General features: G+C 38.0%; 1 protein-coding gene across 4 annotated transcripts in view; it reads right to left on the minus strand.

Annotated features, from left to right (window-relative positions):
• The window catches only part of LOC106081083 (uncharacterized), a 155,395-nt gene that overhangs the window by 44,661 nt on the left and 88,188 nt on the right, over positions 1–22,546 (minus strand). For all 4 annotated transcript variants that reach the window (XR_009398058.1, XM_059367453.1, XM_059367452.1 and 1 more), the window contains exon 2: positions 3,103–3,279. Coding sequence is in view for 3 of the 4 variants with exons in the window: in XM_059367453.1 (XP_059223436.1) it covers positions 3,103–3,279 (177 nt within the window). In the remaining variant the exon portion in view is untranslated. The remainder of the gene's footprint in view (positions 1–3,102; positions 3,280–22,546) is intronic.

Consider the following 22,546-nt stretch of genomic DNA (forward strand, 5'->3'; position numbering starts at 1 on the left):
TAGCCTTACACCAGTTGTGGCATGCATTTATATTCTCATTTGCTTCCACCAAGGTTTACACTTCTCATGTGCATTGCAACAAAAGACTTAAGCAACAAACTTTGTGACTTGGCTTTGGGGGGTTATTTTTGTTATTTGAGTGATGGTGAAAATATTTCTGTTAGGTGTGTTCGTTGAATTCATCAACAGACAGACAGACCTAAAGAAAGTGAAAATTGTGTTTAATTGCAACATTTTTCTATTCAAAGCAGGTGTCAAACAATTGATTTGGCGTAGCATAATGCCAACGTTTATTTAGGGCTAGATGCACAAATTGTAGATGTGAGAGAGTTAAAATTTTAAAGAAAAGACTTTGACATGAGCTCATAATGAGAGAAATACTTTAAGAAACATTATTTATTTGTGAGATATATAGAAAAAAATCTAGTATAGGGTTGAATCTTCCTGTACAGCAATGATTAAGTTTTTATACCCACTACCGAAGGATGGGGGTATATTCATTTTGTCATTCCGTTTGCAACACATCGAAAAATCCATTTCTGACCCTATAAAGTATATATATTCTTGATCAGCATAAAAATCTAAGACGATCTAGACATGTCCGTCCGTCTGTCTGTTGAATTCACAGATACTTTTTTTGTCCATAAGCAGGTTAAGTTCGAAGATGGGCTATATCGGACTATATCTTGATATAGCCCCCATATAGACCGATCTGCCGATTTAGAGTCTTAGGCCAATAAAAGCCACATTTATTATCTGATTTTGTTGAAATTTGGGACAGTGAGTTTTGTTAGGCCCTTCAACATCATTCGTCAATTTGGCTCAGATCGGTTCAGATTTGGACATAGCTGGCATATAGACCGATACTCTGATTTAGGGTCTAAGGCCATACAGCTCGTGGTTCATACGTCGCCTATATATATAGGTGCCATATAGACCGATCAGCCGATTTAGGGTCGTAGGCCCATAAAAGCCACATTTATTATCCGATTTCGGTGAAATTTGAGACAGTGAGTTGTGTTAGGCCCTTCGATATTCTTCTTCAATTTGGACCAAATCGGTCCAGATTTGGATATAGCGATCCGCCGATTTAGAGTCTTAGGCCCATAAAAGCCACATTTATTATCTACATTTTGCTGAAATCTGGGCCAATATCCCTTTTCAATTTGGCCCAGATCGGTCCAGATTTGGATACAGTCCCCATATAGACCGATCCACCGATTTAGGGTCTTAGGCCAATCAGAGCCACATTTATTAACCGATTTTGCTGAAATTTGGGACAGTGAGTTGTGTTAGGCCCTTCAACATCATTCGTCAATTTGGCTCAGATCGGTTCAGATTTGGACATAGCTGGCATATAGACCGATACTCTGATTTAGGGTCTAAGGCCATACAGCTCGTGGTTCATACGTCGCCTATATATATAGGTGCCATATAGACCGATCAGCCGATTTAGGGTCGTAGGCCCATAAAAGCCACATTTATTATCCGATTTCGGTGAAATTTGAGACAGTGAGTTGTGTTAGGCCCTTCGATATTCTTCTTCAATTTGGCCCAGATCGGTCCAGATTTGGATATAGCTGCCATATAGACCGATCTCACGATTTAAGGTTTTGGGCCCATAAAAGGCGCATTTATTGACTAATTGCGCCGAAATTTGGGACTGTGAGTTGTGTTACTCGACATTTCTCTGAAACTTGGCCTAAATCGGCCCAGATTTGGATATAGCTCTCATATAGACCGATCTCTCGATTTAAGGTATTGGGCCCACAAAGACGCATTTATTAACCGATGTCGCCGAAATTTTGGACAGTGAGTTGTGTTAGGCCCTTCGACATCCTTCTTCAATTTGGTCTAGATCGGTCGAGATTTCGATATAGCTGCCATATAGACTGATCTCTCGATTTAAGGCTTTAGACCCATAAAGGCGCATTTATTGTCCGATGTCGCCGAAATTTTGGACAGTGAGTTGTGTTAGGTCCTTCGACTTCCTTCTATAATTTGGTCTAGATCGGTCCTGATTTGGATATAGCTGTCATATAGACCGATCTCGATTTGGGCCGATAAAGGCGCATTTAGTAACCGATATCGCCGAAATTTGGGACATTGAATTAAGATAAGCCCTTCGACATTCTTCTTCAATTTGGTTCAGATCGGTCCAGATTTGGATATAGCTGACATATAGACCGATCTCTCGGTTTAAAGTTTTGGGCCTATTTAAGGCGCATTTATTGACCGATGTCACCGAAATTTGGGACAGTGAGTTGTGTTGGGCTCTTCGACATTTTTCTGCAACTTGGTTTAAATCGGTTCAGATGTAGATATACGTAACTGAACAATGACTTGTACTTATTAGTATTCGGTCCAAATCGGAACTTATTTCGATATAGTTGCTATGGGGCATAAGGTATGCATTTTCAATTCTTATAATTGAAACATTTTCAATCACATTTTTTAAATACTTTGATTGATATTATCATTTTTGTGATTGAAGCAGTTTCAATTAAAAAATTAATTGGAATCATTAATTTCACAATTGAAACCCATTTTTGGAGTAGAGTTCGAGTTTGCCATTTTTATATCTGGGGTAGCCTCTTCATTCTATTTTAAGCAATATGAAAAGTAAGTAACATAAAAATGGTTATTACAAACCTGCTTTGGCAATTTTTGTTGCGAGTGTTGTTAAAAAACTCACAGAAATTCAAGTTTAGCTAGAGTAATTAATACAGCACCGATTGAAACAAAACTATTTATTGGGTTGCCCAAAAAGTAATTGCGGATTTTTCATATAGCTAGCGTTGACAAATTTTTTCAAAGCTTGTGACTCTGTAATTGCATTCTTTCTTCTGTCAGTTATCAGCTGTTACTTTTAGCTTGCTTTAGAAAAAAAGTGTAAAAAAGTATATTTGATTAAAGTTCATTCCAAGTTTTATTAAAAATGCATTTACTTTCTTTTAAAAAATCCGCAATTACTTTTTGGGCAACCCATATGTGCGTGGATATTGAGCTAAGTTTTTTTTTTCTTATCAACAACTTAACACAATTTTTATAAATGTTCTGCGTAACATTCATTATTTGTTAAAAAAAATCACATAGACTCACCACAAAATGGTATTCCTTCGGGCAACCATACACCCTTATCACAAACTCTGCGAGCTGGACCCAGCAGCTCAAAACCTCTTTCGCAGGAATATGAGGCAACCGTGCTGTCTGTCAAATTGGCATTGGAGAATACCACGGTGCTGTGGGCCGGTGAACCAGGAAAACTACATGAACCATCTGAAAAGACCACAAAAACAAAAACATAAGTGTTGAAAGAAAGATAATCAAAAAAAAAAAAACTATTTTTACTAATTAGGTGATAAACATCAGCGTATTAATGAAAAACATAAAATTATACAGGGGGAAAAAATTACAAAATAAAAGAAATATGTCTTCCTGGAAGTACTGGCAAAAATTAAGTTATTTTTCCTTGTTTGCTTTATATGCCCCATAGGCATGACTGTCAATGTGTTGGCAGTGATAGTTTATTTTGGTGTTTTTTTTTATATGCGAAAGTCGCAAGAAAAATGGGTTTATCGTGTAAGTGTCATTAAAATATTTAACCCAAATTGGAGGCGAAAACATGGTCTAAAGTTAGCACCATGAAAGAAACTCAAACACCAAACATTCGCTTAACAGGCAAAAGTAGGTAATAAGAGCTGGAAACATGGTGAACAACATTTCAGGAAGTGGACCGTTTGTGCAACTTTCTTATGGCATGGCCACATGATAGTGCCACCACATTAAGAGTCATGTTTAAAACTAAGCTTCGAAATAATTGAAGGAGGAAAAAATCACATCTCTTCTAAAGCAACAGCAACAGGAGTAGCCAGGGGAAAAGTAATAACGAACGCATGGTTTTATATAATTTTATTCAGCATGCAATAGCTTTGAGAGGGTATTACGCACTATGTGGCTGTAGGAGCTTGGCTTATGGGAATATGATGATATAGGCTGCTGGTTGGTTGGTTGTGTGCCATTTGATGATTACACAATAACTTCTACAAGAGTTAACAAAAAGGAAGAGTTTTTGTTTTAAATAAGCCCAAACGAAACAATGAGAAACGCAATGCATCTCATACATACATGCATGCGCCCTTTCAAGATGCTTCTCTTAATTCCTTTGCATATAGGCTATGATGTAAGACCACCTCTTCCATGGCAGTCTGACTTTGGCCATTAAACCCAACTTTTGACAAATTTCCCAACTAATCTTTCAACTGATGAGCAAATAATGACCAGCAAATACATTTGGTAATTTGGCTATTGTTTTATCATCTCCGTCTTCACGTTTTGGTCATTATGCTGCTGAATGAGCAGCTTAATTTTACAATTTTACAATTACTGCGAGTGTTTTTTGTTTTAAATGGCAAATTACTTTGGATTTTTCGGTCTTAGACTTCCGTTCTGTTGTAAGCATAGTTTTTGGATGTGTAATTCAATTGTTTTTACATATTCGTATGTCAGTTGTTAGAAGGCAACTTAAAATAACTGTGGGCAGTTTTTGAACATCATGCTAACTTTTAACTTTAACTTGTGTCTTGTTATTCCCGGATATCATGTTGCAATAATAATTTAAAAACAAGTAAAAGAGTGTTAACTTCGCTGGACCGAATCTTATATACCCTCCACCATAGATCGCATTGCCAAGTTCTTCGTACAGATTCTCTTTACAGGCAGAAACTAAAATAGGATATTGGGGGGTCAAAACATGAAATTTCAATGGATCGATTAGAATTGTTTTCCTCAGTTGCTTAAATAAAGGGTGATTTTTTAACTATAATCTTTTTGGCAACTCTGGTTTAAAAAGCTTGGCAACGTTTGTTTCACAGTCAAACGTCGTCAGTTTGGTCTATAATTTAAGTCTTTATTGACATTTGTCTTAAATCTCTGTTTGTCATAGTGGGTGGGAAAAACATAACCCGAAAGCCAATTTCACATACGAACCGCTCGGGCGAAATAGGAATTCTCTCTATAATGCATTGTCTGGTCCGTTGGCCAATCAATTACTAACGGGTGTGTGTTCCTGGAATGTCTAGTATTGCTGACAAACATCATCAGGAATAAGAAAACGAATATCTGACGAACATACATCATGAAAGTAACGATAGAACAGCGCCAAACAATCCATCTTGCGACGATGTTCAAGGGAGGCAATAGAGTTGCATACCACACTGTCTACAATCAACGCCGTCGCTCTCCTCTGTACACGGTCCAGTAGCTCCAGGGATGATTTTGAAGCTCCAGTCTATATATGTGAGTAGTACTCCAATTTTCTGCCTCTACAGTTTTTAAAAATAGAGATATTGAGCCAAAACTTTGCACAGATTCTTTTTTTTTGTCCATAGTTCAAAGATGAGCTATATCGGACTATATCTCGATATAGCCCACATAGACCGATCCGCCGATTTAAGGTCTTAGACCCATAAAAGCCATATTTATTATCCGATTTTGCTGAAACTTGGGACAGCGAGTTGTGTTAGGTCACTCTATGTCCTTCTTCAGTATAAATTTTGTTATACCCTCCACCATAGGATGGGGGGTATACTAATTTCGTCATTCTGTTTGTAACTACTCGAAATATTTGTCTGAGACCCCATAAAGTATATATATTCTTGATCGTCGTTACATTTTATGTCGATCTAGCCATATCCGTCCGTCCGTCCGTCTGTCCGTCGAAAGCACGCTAACTTCCGAAGGAGTAAAGCTAGCCGCTTGAAATTTTGCACAAATACTTTTTATTAGTGTAGGTCGGTTTGTATTGTAAATTGATATAGCTGCCATATAAACCGATCTTGGGTCTTGACTTATTGAACCCCTAGAGGGCGCAATTCTTATCAGATTGGAATAAAATTTTGTATGATGTGCTTTGTAATGATATCCAACAACTGTGCCAAGTATGGTTCAAATCGGTTAATAACCTGATTTAGCTGTCATCTAAACAGATCTTGGGTCTTGACTTATTGAACCCCTAGAGGGCGCAATTCTTATCAGATTGGAATAAAATTTTGCATGATGTGCTTTGTAATGATATCCAACAACTGTGCTAAGTATGGTTCATATCGGTTCATAACCTGATATAGCTCTCATATAAACCGATCTTGGGTCTTGACTTCTTGAGCCTCTACAGTGCGCAATTCTTATCCGATTAGAATGAAATTTTGCACGACTTGTTTTGTTATGATATCCAACATCTGTGCCCAGTATGGTTCAAATCGGTTAATAACCTGATTTAGCTGTCATCTAAACAGATCTTGGGTCTTGACTTCTTGAGCCTCTAGAGTGCGCAATTCTTATCCGATTGGAATGAAATTTTGCACGACGTGTTTTGTTATGATATCCAACAACTGTGCGAAGTATGGTTTAAATCGGGTAATAACTTGATATAGCTGCCATATAAACCGATCTTGGGTCTTGACTTCTTGATCCTCTAGAGGGCGCAATTCTTATCCGAGTTGAATGAATTTTTGCACGAAGTATTTTGTTATGACATCAAACAACTGTGCCAAGTATGGTTTAAGTCGGTTCATAACCTGATATTGCTGTCATATAAACAGATCTGGGGACTTGACTTCTTGAGCTTCTGGAGGGCGCAATTCCTATCCGATTTGGCTGAAATTTCGTATGACGTATTTTATTCTTACTTTCAATAACTGTGTCAAATAAGGTTCAAATCGGTTCATAACCTGATATAGTTGCCATATAAACCGATCTGGGATCTTGACTTCTTGAGCCTCTAGTGGTCGCAATTGTTATCCGATTTGCCTGAAATTTTGTACGACGGATCCTCTCATGACCATCAACATACGTGTTTAATATGGTCTAAATCGGTCTATAACCCGATAAAGCTCCCATATAAATCGATCTCCCTATTTTACTTCTTGTGTCCCCAAAGGGCGCAATTCTTATTCGAATTGGCTGACATTTTACACAGGTCTCCAACATATAATTTAAATGTGGTCCAAACGGGATCATATCTTGATATCGCTCTAAAAGCAGAGCAAATCTTTTCTTATATCCTGTTTTGCCTAAGAAGAGATGCAGGGAAAAGAACTCGACAAATGCGATCCATGGTGGAGGATATATAAGATTCGGCCCGGCCGAACTTAGCACGCTTTTACTTGTTAATGTTAACAGAAGCTTTGAAAAGAGTAGTTCCTCCCAAATGCATGCGCTTCTTATTTTTTTATGTAGCCTTAAAATAAATATTCCTCGACTTGGTTTCTACTTCATTTTCTATAAACATTCAGATTCTGGGTATCTAAAATTCACCCCTGCCCAGCTTATTGGGTTTCCATTTGCTTCCTTTATTCTTAAAGAATTTTCCCAAAGCAATGATTTCAGACATGTTTGATCAAATTAGACTTTATGCTCTCCTTAATGGGGAAATTTCATGTTTATGTCGAATATTTTCATCCACCAAAGAATTCCAATAAAAATATTTTCACTTGTAATGGTGTTCGTTTCTTAAGTCTTTTGTTTGCACGAACTGCCAGCCTCCTGAGCTGATGTTCTAAACAAAAGGCACATGGTGATGGTGAAAAGAAAAAACATCAAAGCAAATTCTTTGTGAGAACATATTGACATATTTATGCACCAATTCCAGTTAATTATTTTTGTGTTGTTTGCATGTCTGACCGTGCTCACAACAAAAAACAACATTAGAGCAACAGTGCACACTTCAACCATAATGACGGCAAGAATTTTCATGTAAACGTTGGAAAATGGGGAGGGGCAGGGCAAATGTTTTTATTTGCCTTAGTTTTATGAAAAAAAAAATTCCTTTAAAAACGATTTTTATTTGGTTAGCAAAAAAAAAAAAACAGCAAGAAAACATTTCCCTGGCAATGCCAATGCTTAGGCATTTTAACGATGTTGTTGTTACAGAATTTCGGTTGAAGGGACGTTTGGCGAATGTTGTTGAAGTTGTTGGCTGGCATTGTGTGTAAGCGCTATTTTTATGTTTTTTTTTCGTCTCTTGTGTTTGTTTTGCTTTATCTTAAAATTTATTATTATTACTTTGCGCATACATCTTAAGCGTTTTGGGCTTTTGAGCGTGAGCAATGAGCGTGGTGGTAGTGCAACACCAAACACCAAACACATGACCATGTGTACCACATCGTTTTGCGGTCTGCTGTTGCGATTGCAACATGCCGCCAGCCGCAAATGCTGCCACAGTGCAACAATAACGGTGGCAGCAGTCAACACTATCAGCGGCACCATCAGCGTCATCACTTCACTTCGGTTCAGCAAATTCAATGGATGAACATTTAATCGTCTGAAAATGGACAAAAGGCGCTAGTTTTTCAAAAGCCAATGCAGGAAAAAAGGTCAGAAGGAAGTTGGAAAAGGGTATGCACTTTGGCACGAGAGAGTTGTGAGTGACGTTGGATATTCCAGTGGCTCTAGGAGTGAAAATCGGGCGATTTTCATGCATGCGCATTTATTTACAACGCTTTCCTCTACGACTATCACAATACCTGAGAAGAAATCGACCCGCTGGGCACTTGAACCCAAATTTTAATACCATATTCGTTTTCTGGTCTCCAACCCTTATTGTGCCCAAGGGACCAGTTTCGGATATAGGTGGCGTTTTTGGGATAAGGGGGAGGGTCTGCCTCTACCCGATATCTAAAAATTGTAAATCCTTCCAGACAAACGTACACAATCTATGAAAATTGTAAGCAAATCGATTCAGCCAAGTATCATATAAGCATAATGGGTCTAATGGCCTTTTTGAGGGGTGAAGTGACCCCCTATACTTCGAACTGATTTTGTATGCCAGATTGGAAATCTACTCCCGAATACTTTTCATTGGAGCCCCATATTGAAATAAACGTCCAATATGTCAGTTTGGGGCAATATTGGGACTAGAGCGGCCCGATGGGTACTTAGACTCAAATTTCAATACCATATTCGCATTTTATTCTCCAAAACCTTTCATTTGATACACATTGTCACGATCCACTTTTGATTTTGGGTTGTGTTTTTGGAATAAGGGGGAGGGTCCGTCCCCCTTCGGATACCGAAAAATTATAAAGCCTATGTTTCCCTTTCGACCAACCTACACAATATGGGAACATTTCGAAAAAATCGGTTCTGCCGTTTTTCAGTCTATACGGAACAAACAAAACGAGTCCCATATATCTGTGATTGGTTAATGTGCCCATTTTTGGCGTTTTTGTGGGGGTGGGTTAACCCCCTATACTTCACATGAATTTGTATGCCAGATTCGTTATCTACTCCCGCATACTTTTCATTTAATACCCATATTGTCCTTATCGGTCCACTTTTCATTTTGGGTGATGTTTTAGGGATAACGATGGAGGCCCCCCCCCCCCCTTTCATTATCAATAAATTATAAAGCCTATTCCTACTTTCTTACCATATTCGTAATCTACTTTTCATTTGATCTGCCTTTCAGTTGAGTCCCATATTGTCATGATCGTCAAATAAATCTATTTTAAGGGGTTTCGGGGCTGGGGCGGCCCCCCAGGTACTTGGACCCATCTTTTATTATGAAATTCGTACTCTACTCTTGAAAACCTTTCATTTCAATCCCACATTGTCCCGATCGGTTGACTTTTATTTTTGGGTAGTACTTTTGGGGTAAGGGGAAGGGTCCGCTACCCTCCCGATATCAGAAAATTATATAGCCTATGTTCCCTTCCAGACCAAATTACACAATCTGTGAAAATTTAAAGGTCAAATTGAATTTTATATATAAGATCAGATCTATATCTAAATCTGAACCGATATCTATGAAATTCGCCAGTAATGTCAAGAGTCAAGAGAAAATGCTTCCTGGAAAATTTCGATAAAATTGATTACCAAATCGAATGAGCATATATATGGAGGCTGTATCCAAAACTGATACGTTTTTTTCCAATTTCAACAGGTTTTGTCTCTACGCCAAAAAAAAGATGTATGAGCTAAATTTGAAGATGATCGGATGAACATTGCGACCTATAGTTTGTACACAAATTAACATGGACAGACGGACAGACAGACAGATGGACATAGGTAAATCGAATCAGAAAGTGATTTTAAGTCGATCGGCATACTTATCAATGGGTCTATCTCTCTTCCTTCTTGTATTTCAAACAAATGCACTAAGTTATCATAGTAGTGGTGTAGGGTATACAAATAAACTTTTGGCGATGAGTCCACCACTTTTGACAGCAGGTGAGATTTTATGTCAAAGTCATTAGAATACATTTTTCCACGCAAAATTATTTTTTTTAAAACTTTTTAAATTTAAAATTTTTTTTGTGGTAAAAACATAGTGGCTTACGAAATATTAATAAAAAATTATTTATTTTAAAAACTTTTTAAATTTTTTTAAAATTAATTTTTTTGTTGTTTATTAAATATTCTAAAAATTAGGTCATCAATATAAATACTCTAAATAATGAACGTATGAAATTTTATTAAAATCGGGCAAGAAAATCCAGAGTCAGGCGTTAATTGGTTAATTTTGTCATACAAATCATTAAAATATAGTGGCTTACGAAATAATAATAAAAAAATTATTTTTTAAATTTTTAAAATTTTTTTAATTAAAAACAAGTAAAAGCGTGCTAAGTTCGGCCGGGCCGAATCTTATATACCCTCCACCATGGATGGCATTTGTCGAGTTCTTTTCCCGGCATCTCTTCTTAGGCAAAAAAAAGGATATAAGAAAAGATTTGCTCTGCTATTAGAGCGATATCAAGATATGGTCCGGTTTGGACCACAATTAAATTATATGTTGGAGACCTATGTAAAATGTCAGCCAATTCGAATAAGAATTGCGCCCTTTGTGGGCTCAAGAAGTAAAATAGAGAGATCGATTTATATTTGAGCTGTATCGGGCTATAGACCGAAAGACGCGAAATTTTAGTATTTAGTATAAGAAGTATTTGTGCAAAATTTCCTTCGGAAGTTAGCGTGCTTTCGACAGACAGACGGACGGACGGACGGACAGACGGACAGACGGACGGACATGGCTAGATCGACATAAAATTTCGCGACGATCAAGAATATATATACTTTATGGGGTCTCAGACGAATATTTCGAGTAGTTACAATCAGAATGACGAAATTAGTATACCCGCCATCTTATGGTGGAGGGTATAAAAAAAAATATTTTAATAGATATTTTAAAAATTTGTTTGTCAATATAAATGCTCTAAATAATGAACTTATAAAATTTCATCTAAATCGGACAAGAAAATCGACTATCAGGCGTTGATTGGTCAATTTTGTCACACAAATCCGAAAACTGCATTTAACACCCTTTTTCCTCATTATTTAACAATGATGATTTCTTTTGTAGATGATTTTCTTTACACTACGCTGAACAATGACTGCATAGTGTTTCATAAAAAGACTTCATAAAAACTGCCTATTCAGATTTATTATTTAGCTGGAACAATTGCAACAACCACATGCAGCTGGTTGCAACTAATTAAGTATTCATTTTGTGAAACATTAAATCATCAGCAGTCTAGGCTTTTCATGTTTGTGCAACAATAGAACAAAGCCGGCTGATGATAATCTTAGAGTACGATGAGTTTTTGTTTTTTTTTTTTTCAATTTTGAATTGTAAAAATAATTAACAATCGTATCATTTCTATACCTTAATCCCTTGGAAGTCTCTGTTATCTATGCATATGCAAATTTGTCCCTAAGGAACGGGGGCAATTTTCTCATATATCACTAAGTGCTGTCCGATTACAATTTTAAGTTCAATCATAAGGGGCCTCTTTTTTATAGACGAATCCGAAGGGGGTGCCGCAGCGCGACACCTCTTTGGGGTGGAGTTTTAATATGGCATGGGAGTGGATAACCACCGCTGAAAATTTGTTCTGATATTCTCGCCAGGATTCAAGTCCAAGCGTTGAGCGTCATAGGTGGACATGCTAACCTCTGCGCTACGGTGGCCTCTGTTACCTATACTTGTACTTAAAAAGCATACCAAATCCCATTGGTCTGCTTATTAAAAAAATTTTTTTATTTTTTTTAAATATGGAAAACTTGGTAACATACCCAATTATTTAATATTTTTCAAACTATTGTATCATGTAATAAAAACAGAAATAGTTGGTGAGCATCGTTATTACCTGAAAACAAAAAAAAAAAAAAAAAAACAAAAATTAATAAATTTTAACTAGTCAAAAACTATAATTTATTTATAATACGAAATCAACTTCAAATTAAATATCGACTTATCAATGAAAAAGCGACCGAAATTGTTCCACAAAAACTAGTTAGCAAAAGAATCACTTAAACAATATTGAAGGCGCCACCCATCCTAGGCACCCAATTTTTATATCAGATCTCTTCTCAACATCTTAGTAATTTAACACACATATTGTGCCAATCGATAAATATGTCCGTTTGGGTAGGTTTTATGGGTGCGAAGTTCCCGCAGGGTATTCTTATCCGTTCGACGTTTGAAATCACCTAAAACCTTTAAAACTGGGTCATTAAGCAGAATTTTAGCAAGGATTTAATGATGTTAGTTTCTGACCGTCTATTCGTCCATGTGTCCATACATCCGTCCGTCAGATCGTTCGATGGTTGTATATCATATCATATTTTTGTATATTTACAAAAATGAAAAAGCGCAACACGTTCATATATATAAACGAAGATTAACGATTGATTGAGGCCCAAAATGACGAAAATGAACCACAAAAAGTTTGTTGTTGTCTCCATATAACTGTTTTCATAGAGCTACCACATAAACCAATCTGAGATCTTAACCGAAGGCGGATGACTCGCGAGATAGGGTGCATATCTTTCCCCCGGTCTCGATAACAGATATTCGCTAGCCTCTCTCACATATCTCTTATAGGCTCCGACTGCCATATTAGGAAGCGTGGTTTAATAGATGAAACTCAATAACAACAGTGGATCACAACAAGGATTTGCCAGGTAACGAGAAGTTGGATTTGCTCGCTAAAACAACTATGGCACGAACGCTCGAACAGCAATATAGATGCGTATCTATTGATGGAAAAGCTACATTTTGCATTGCATTAGAAATTAAGATATTCGTCGCTGGTGTCATGGATTGACTCCGAGGAAGATAGTTATAATTTTCTTGGCCAATGCCTTAAGTCCTAGTAGGAATAAGATCAGTGGCGTTGCCAGTTAATCAGGCATTGGAAGAGTTAAGAGGAATAGCTCCAGGAAGATAGAAATCTTTTGTTCTATCATCACAGTGTCACGAGAGGGTCATACATTGATGAATTGTGCTGCAATCAGTGGCGTTGCCAGTTAATCCTAGACCTAGACCGAAGAGAGAAGGGCTATTGAGGAATCACAATGGGCCACACATTTGGCCCCGGTGAAGACCTGGACATCAATGTCTGGTATCATCATCATTCAACCTAAAGTAACCTAATATACTAATTTCGTCATTCTATTTGTAACACCTCGAAATATGCGTATGAGACCCCATAAAGCATATATTGGGTTGCCCAAAAAGTAATTGCGGATGTTTTAAAAGAAAGTAAATGCATTTTTAATAAAACTTAGAATGAACTTTAATCAAATATAAAGGGTGATTTTTTTGAGGTTAGGATTTTCATGCATTAGTATTTGACAGATCACGTGGGATTTCAGACATGGTGTCAAAGAGAAAGAAGCTCAGTATGCTTTGACATTTCATCATGAATAGACTTACTAACGAGCAACGCTTGCAAATCATTGAATTTTATTACCAAAATCAGTGTTCGGTTCGAAATGTGTTCAAATTTTGACAAATTTTGTTCAGCGATGAGGCTCATTTCTGGTTGAATGGCTACGTAAATAAGCAAAATTGCCGCATTTGGAGTGAAGAGCAACCAGAAGCCGTTCAAGAACTGCCCATGCATCCCGAAAAATGCACTGTTTGGTGTGGTTTGTACGCTGGTGGAATCATTGGACCGTATTTTTTCAAAGATGCTGTTGGACGCAACGTTACGGTGAATGAACACATTTCGAACCGAACACTGATTTTGGTAATAAAATTCAATGATTTGCAAGCGTTGCTCGTTAGTAAGTCTATTCATGATGAAATGTCAAAGCATACTGAGCATCTTTCTCTTTGACACCATGTCTGAAATCCCACGTGATCTGTCAAATACTAATGCATGAAAATCCTAACCTCAAAAAAATCACCCTTTACTTTTTTTACACTTTTTTTCTAAAGCAAGCTAAAAGTAACAGCTGATAACTGACGGAAGAAAGAATGCAATTACAGAGTCACAAGCTGTGAAAAAATTTGTCAACACCGACTATATGAAAAATCCGCCATTACTTTTTGGGCAACCCAATATATTCTTGATCGTCATGTCATTTTAAGTCGATCTAGCCATGTCCATCAGTCTGTTCGTCAGTCTGTCCTTCTGTCCCTCCGTCCGTCTGTCTGCCTGTTCATCCGTCTGTCCGTCCGTCCGTCTGTTTGTCCGTCCATCCGTCTGTCCGTCGAAAGCACGCTAACGTTCGAAGGAGTAAAGCTAAGCGCTTGAAATTTTCCACAAATACTTTTCATTAGTGTAGGTCGGTTGGTATTGTAAATGGGCCATATCGGTTCATGTTTTGTTATAGCTGCCATATAAACCGATCTTGAGTCTTGATTTCTTGAGCCTCTATAGGGCGGAATTCTCGTCCGATTTGACTGAAATTTTGCACGTGGTGTTTTGGTATCACTTCCAACAACTTCGCTATGTATGGCGCAAATCGGGACATAACCTAATATAGCTGCCATATAAACCGATCTTGGGTCTTGACTTCTTGAGCCTCTAGAGGGCGCAATTCTCGGCCGATTTGACTGAAATTCTGCACGTGGTGTTTTGATATCACTTCCAACAACTTGGGTCAAATCGGTACATAACCTAATATAGCTGCCATATAAACCGATCTTGGGTCTTGACTTCTTGAGCCTCTAGAGGGCGCAATTCTCGGCCGATTTGACTGAAATTCTGCACGTAGTGTTTTGGTATCACTTTCAACAACTGTGTTAAGTACGATTTAAATCGGTTCATAATCTGGTATAGCTGCCATATAAACCGATTGGGGTATTGACTTCTTGAGCCGCTTGAGGGCGCAATTCTCATCCGATTTGGCTGAAATTTTGCATGAGATATTTTATTATGACTTCCAATAACTGTGCTAACTATGGCGCAAATCGGTTCATAACCTAATATAGTTGCCATATAAACCGATCTGGGATCTTGACATCTTGAGCCCCTAGAGGACGCAATTCTCATTCGATTTGGCAGAAATGTTGTACAACGGCTTCTCTCATGACCTTCAACATACGTGTCTAATATGGTCTGAATCGATCAATAGCTTATTACAGCTCCCATATATACTGATCTCCCGATTTTGCTTCTTGAGCCCCTACAAGGCGCAATTCTTATCCGAATGAACTGATATATTACACAATGACTTCTACAATGTTCAGCATTCATTTATGGTCCGAATCGGACTATAACTTGATATAAATAGCTCCAATAGCATAACAGTTCTTATTCAATATACTTTGTTTGCCTGAAAAGGGATACCGCGCATAGAATTCGACAAAGGCGATCCATGGTGGAGGGTATATAAGATTCGGCTCGGCCGAACTTTGCACGCGCTTACCTGATTGGTCTAGAGACGAAGCTTATTGAAATTGGAAGAATTTGGTTCAGAATTGAACATAGTTTTCACATATATATGTTCGCCCGGTTAGGACCGATTCTCACAAAATTTGACACAAAGTATTCTCTTTTGACTCCTGGCATCGCTTTTGATTTTCATAGCCATTGGTTCAGAATTTGATATTGCTTCCATATATATGTATCAACCTAATTGCAAATTTGCCCACGAACATTACTTGAAGGAACAGGGGCAAATGTGTCACATGTCAATGAATGCTGTCCTGTTCAAGTTTCAGCTCAATGATAAAGGACCTTCTTTTTATATCCGGGTCCAAACGGCGTGCCGCAGTACGACACATCTTTGGAGAGAAGTTTTTATATAGAATGGTATCTCACAAATGACGCCAGAATTTGGAGGGTATAACCAACTCTGAAAATTTGTTCTGATGTTCTCTCCGGGATTCGAACCTGGGCATTCAGTATCATAGGCGGGCATGATGACCTCTGCGCTATGTTGGCTTTCTATGTATTACCCGATTTTTTCTTTAAGGGCCCTTGTCAGCGTATTTCTTTGATGACTTTCCCAAAATGTTGCATAATGTCTTCTTTTATGACTTTTACAATGTGTGCTACTTTAGCTGATCTGATCACTGGTGACTTTCTTAGAAATAGGTTCCGGTTTAAATAAAGCTACCCTGTACGTATATGTATCTCCCGATTTTCACTTTAAGAACCTTGGCAACGCATATATTAACCTTTCTTTTCAAAATTTTGCACAGCCATTACTTTTATGACTCCCACGGATTTTGGTCGAAATTCTTCACTTAAAATTTTAATAAATTTTAAATTGAACGATTTATCCAGCCAACCCAGTATGGTGTAGATTATCAAAAGGTTTGCTATGTCCGACTTTAGCCCCTTATATTTTTTTTATTGAGTTGCATTATAATTACAATTTATTAAATTATATGTGTTTATTTTAATCAAGAGTAATTTAAATTCTATTCAAAGTTATTGAATTTTTCCCCTTTAAAATAAAAAGGATGTAGCGATATTTCAAGAATTATGTTCATGAGCACTCAACAGAATGTCCATTACTTAGTAATCCCTCACACTGAATTGGTCGCTATCCCATAGTGGTAAAGAGAGGGCAATTTACATAATCGAGCATGACAATTTGGTTTGGTTTTTGCGGTAGATGTGTCTAAATATAAATCTTGATTGAAAAATATTTAACCAAAAGCAAAACAAAAGACTTAAGACACAAACCCAATTTTGTGAAATACCAAAATTTGCCATACCATTTCATACACTTTGCTTTTCACAACGTCTTTCAAGACTTTAGTAAACAAACATTTTGAGCTCATAATTTTACGATTTACTTTCATTTTTATTTTGGATTCATTTCGCAAAAGAAAAAATGAAATTTTGTTTGTTTAATAATTTTGTACAAATCACTTACAAAAGTTAAATAACGTAAAACATAAACGCAATGACTAAAACTAATACAACACAGCAATTAGAGCTTTTAAAAACGCTAATGGAAAAAAACCAAAACAAACTTTCAATTTCAAACCAAAAGTTGGTCCATAAAATTTTGCCATGCCATAAAAGGGCAGACCTGCTTTGAAATTCAAATTGCTGAAGCTTTAATCAAAATTTAAATATCATCATCTGAGCAAAAGCAGTAGAAAAGTCATATAAATTAAACATTCGTTACGGTCTCTCAACAATTACCAAAAAAAAAATCGTAGCCAAATTTAAAGTAAACAAAAATATTTACAAAACTCCCTATGCTACTACAACTACTACTCATATTTTTGTACTGAAGTGTTTAAACTCAAGTGTAGTACATAATAACGCACATATCACTTTCACTTTATTTCCAAAAAATTGCGCCGAATCTAAAACAATCTTCTCTTGTTTTGGTTATGACTTCTAGATAATCAAAATGTAATATTCGAAAGTCACTACTCACTCTTCAGAAGAGATGCGGGCGAAAAATAAACAACTAGGAAAAAAGCGAAATTTATGAACCTGCAAGCCAAGCATCATTATCAGTTTAAACAATTTGTAGTAACGCAAAAAAAAAAAAAAATTACAAACAACATTTTGGTAACCCAAAATTAAGCAAAGCATGAAGTGGTGTCGTTATTATGGGCACAGCGTGGGAGTTGCCTGCTTAAGCTTTAACAACTTTATACGGAAAAAAGAAACAACTCCCCTTCAGCAAAAACTATAAAAAATTACCCCTTGCTTTTGAAGATATTTGCCAAGCTCTTCATTATTCCCCCTTAGCTCTTCGAATGTTCCGGCTTATGACTTCAAATTAGCTGGAATTTCTTTAGCATTTCTTCTCTTACTTCCAGTTCATCTTCTTTTTTTTTTGTTTGAGTTTTGTTTTTTTTTCATTTTTCTTGGGGCCATGTCAGTCTATTTTATGTCACATTCTTAGGGTCTTAAGTATCTGAACAACACTATTCCCACACAATTAATCATAATGCCATGAATCACAAACAAAACAAAAACAACATCAGCTAAAGAACTCTTCATTTTAGCCAACTGACCACATAGATGTCGAACAGATGGATGGATGTTCCACTTGCTGCACTAGTAATTTATGAATGTAAGATTATTTCCTTGAGAAAATTGGGAGCTAAGAACGAACATGTCTTAGAAGTGGACATAAATCTTAAACATTCTTAAATGAGAGCAACTTCTTAATTATCCACACACTAATAGAGGGCAATACGGTATAAAAAAAATTCAAAGAAAAAATAAGAAAAAAAACGGCTGCAGACCGGGAAATTCCAAAATACTGACTGGGGGATTTATGCGTGAGAATTATGTTCTGTTAGAATATGCCGTAATAATAACTTATTCAAGATAATGCGTTCACGTAATACTTGATTGGCCATAATAAAAAAGAGCAAAAACAAAAGACTTAAGAAACAAACTTTTTTTACCTAACAACTAGCAAACAAAATTTGGGCATCATAATAAAAAAAGAGCAAAAGACTTAAGAAACAAACTTTTTAACCTAACAACTAGCAAACAAAATTTGGGCATCAATGCACATTGTATGAAGATAAGAATTGCAAAGCAACTAAATATTGGAGAAAGACATGCCATGGGATGTTGTTATCCAATCGCCATAATATTTCGTATTTTGCTTATAAGGATCAAAAGAAAAAAATGGTAGAAAAAATGGAAGTTTTTCTTTTGATCCTTCTAAGCAAAATACAAAATATTTTGGCCGTTGGATAACAACATCCCCTGGCGACACGACGTCCAAAGTTGAATATATACTTTCTAAGGAAATCAGTTGAGCATTATATGTCCTAGCATGCGATACGTAAGCAAAGTATCTGTTTGTATGAAATTTATGGTTTAGACATCAGCTTAACCCTGTGCCACTACTGCAGCTGAAAAAGGTACTGTTCGAACTGTCACTGTCAGAACTTCTTCTAGATTCGGTTTAACCAAATCCGTCTGTCCACGTACCTATTCTGTACTTATAGTTCATCTGTCGCTTTTTTGTAATCCTGGTGGTGATAGCATTTGGCACCCAGTCTTCACCAAATTTTCGACATATTTTTTTTTTTTGCCCAACGACAATCGCTATAAGTTTTGAAAACTCCAATAAACGATTAACTTTTTCCAGCGGTTTTCAATAGCTTTTATACCTTGTTTGTAGCAAAAGTGTCTGGATCCTCAAAATATCCATCAACCGCTATTTTCAAGTCTTTATTTATAGCAAATCATTTTCCTCGGAGCTGTTTTTTTTTAAGTTTGGGAACAAATCATAATTCTAGGGAGATAAATCTGGCGAATAAGGTTCGTGCTGAAGCAATTCTAACTTTAATTCATGGAATTGTGTGGAAGGCATTCTCATCATCAAATTTTCCTTCAATAAGCGATGAAGAGCACTTTTTGAAATGCCTGTGACCTCTGGCACATTTTGTGGGTTTTTTTAACCACCCATCACCCTTTTACATACTCAGATAAGAAGAACGCCCTTGGGAGGGGTGTTCTCGACGATTCTGTGAAATCCCGTAATGAATGTCGAATGTATCTCGGCGATGAATGGTACGAGTAAATCGATTATGCGGACGACGTCGTGTGTCTGGTCGGAGGCAGGTTTCTTATCGAGATCATGGATGATTCACTGAGGAGATTGTCGCGATGGGCTACCAGAAATGAGTGGAGGATCAACCCAAGGAAGACGGAGCTGGTGCTCTTTACTCGCAAATACAAGATACCAGAGTTTAGACTTTCATCCTTGCAAGGGATCACCCTGCTGCTGTAGAAGGAATCGAAGTACTTTGCCATAGTCCTCGATTCGAAGGAATACGGAGGAAACGCTTTTTACTCCTGCAGGTGGATGTTCGGTGGGAAGTGGGGTGTATACGACCATTGTGAGACCAGTACTGACTTATGTGGCCCTGCTATGGTGGAAGGCCGTTCGGTGGGAAGTGGGGTGTATACGACCATTGTGAGACCAGTACTGACTTATGTGGCCCTGCTATGGTGGAAGGACGTGGATAAGAGTTTGAGAAGGTCCAGATACTGCCCTGCGTTGGAATCACAGGGGCACTCAGATCCACACCGCAAGCAGGTGTGGATACTGGATATGCAGCCCATTGAGGCCTATATTCGGAACTGTGCCGCCAAGATCGCTCTGAGGCTGAAGAAGCTCAGTATACTTAAGGAGAACAGGTGCGGTCACAGTTCCATTCTAGATGCTATGGATACGAAGGTTAGACTGAGGAGGATGTCGGACTATCTGGCACCGGTACCTATTGGGATTAGGACATTCATGTTTCGTTTTCGCGAAAGCGCGGAATGGTGGGGAATTTTGTGTTTGAGGAAGATGAGACCTCGATCTTCATCGATCTTGGGGTGGTACTCCGATGTACTTAATATCGGTATGTCTTTGAGACTACCAGATGAGTGTACGGTCTTTCAGCCAAAGGTCTATGCCAACACAGAAGCCACTAGAGAAATTCTGGTACTAAGTTTTCCATTGGAGGCCACCGTAGCGCAGAGGTTAGCATGTCCGCCTATGACGTTGAACGCCTAGGTTCGAATCCTGGCAAGACCATCAGAAAAAAATTTCAGCGGTGGTTTTCCCCTCCTAATGCTGGCAACATTTGTGAGGTACTATGCCATGTAAAATATCTCTCCAAAGAGGTATCCCACTGCGGCACACCGTTCGGACTCAGCAATAAAAAGAAACCCCTAATTATTGAGGTTAAACTTGAATCGAACTGGCCCTGTTCCTTAGTGGATGTATGTGTGCAAAATTTTGCATTTTTACTAAGTTTCCCATGAACATTCCATTTAGAAGCAGGGGATACTTCTCTCATATCAATGAATGCAGTGCGATTAAAGTTTAAGCTCAATTATAAGGGCCTCTTTTTTATGCCGAGTCCGAACGGCGTGCTGCATACCGACACTTCTTGGTAGAGAAATTTTAACATCGCAGGATAACTCACAAATGTAGCCAGCACTAGTAAAGGGACCGACCAGCGTAAAAAATTTTTCTGATCTTTATGCCGGGATTTGAACCCACGTGTTAGGTGCCACCGTTGAACATTTTTCTGATGTTTATGCCGATATTTGAACCCAGGCGTTCGGCTGCAAAGGCGAACATGCTAACCTCTGCTCCACGGTGGGCCCCAAGGTGAAGGGTTTACCGCCCTTAAAAACTCAGTATTTGTGTGAATAGGATGGAGAGCTAAAGGCCTTGGGTTGGAGAATACTGAGGTTGAGGTGTGTGGCGGATTGTTGGGGTCTACGATATGGAGCTTATATAGGTTCCCGGATATAAAGGGATTCCAGGGAATGAAGAGGCGGACAAATGCGCCCGAAGGGATTCATCTGCGTCGCGCAAACCTGTCGCCGATTTGCCTACGTGCCATTTGCCAAACTACTGGACATAGTAGTAGACGAGACGACAAAGGCGGGATCGGTGGGCAGATGGGTCTCAGCGAATGGCTGCTGGATCGCTAAAGCGCTCTGGCCTGTAATCGACGGGAGGAGGACGAAGGAGTTTCTGGCGTTCGATAAGAAGTCGCTGAACACTTTGATAGGGGTCACAACCAGACACTGTGTCATAGGCCGCAATGACTTCTGCAAACGTTTTCTTGCTAGGGATGAAACTATAGAGCACTTGCTTTGTTCATGTCTGGGTCTGCAGGGGTGCAATCTCTCCTTTCTGTTGAGACGGTTCTTCTGCAATCTGGATGATCTTGCAAACGTACCTCTGGGAGGTCTCCTGAGATTTACAGAAGCAACGGGATGGTTCCGATGGAGGGTGCGATAAGATCCGGCGAAGGCACCCTCTTTGGTTTTCCATTCTTCCTAAGGAGGAGCCTCTTTCTTTGTGATACCAAACTGGCCTCCAAGTGAGCTAACTTATGGTGGGCAACTTAACCTAACCTATACCATTCCACCGCAATAAGATGGAGTCATATTAGTTTTGTCATTCCGTTTGAAACACATCGAAAACATTTCCGACTCCTATAAAGTATATGTATATATACATATTTTTATCGTCATAAAAATCTAAGACAATCTAGCAATGTCTATCCGTCTGCTCGTGTTTTCATCTGTCTGTTGAAATCAAGCTACAGTTTCAAAAAATATATATATTGAGATGACATTGTGTACAGAAGCTTTTTTTACCCATAGGCAGGTTAACTTCGAAGATGGTCTTAGACCCATTAAACCCATATTTTTTATCCGACTTCGCTGAAATTTGGCACAATGAGCTGTATTTGGTTCCTCGAAATTTGTTCCGAGAATGGTCATGATAGGGCTATATTTGGATACAGCTGTCATGTATATCGATCTCCCGATTTAAGGTCTAGAGACCATAAAAG

The sequence above is a fragment of the Stomoxys calcitrans genome, chromosome 4 (genome assembly GCF_963082655.1).
Source record: "Stomoxys calcitrans chromosome 4, idStoCalc2.1, whole genome shotgun sequence".
Classification (NCBI taxonomy): domain Eukaryota; kingdom Metazoa; phylum Arthropoda; class Insecta; order Diptera; family Muscidae; genus Stomoxys; species Stomoxys calcitrans.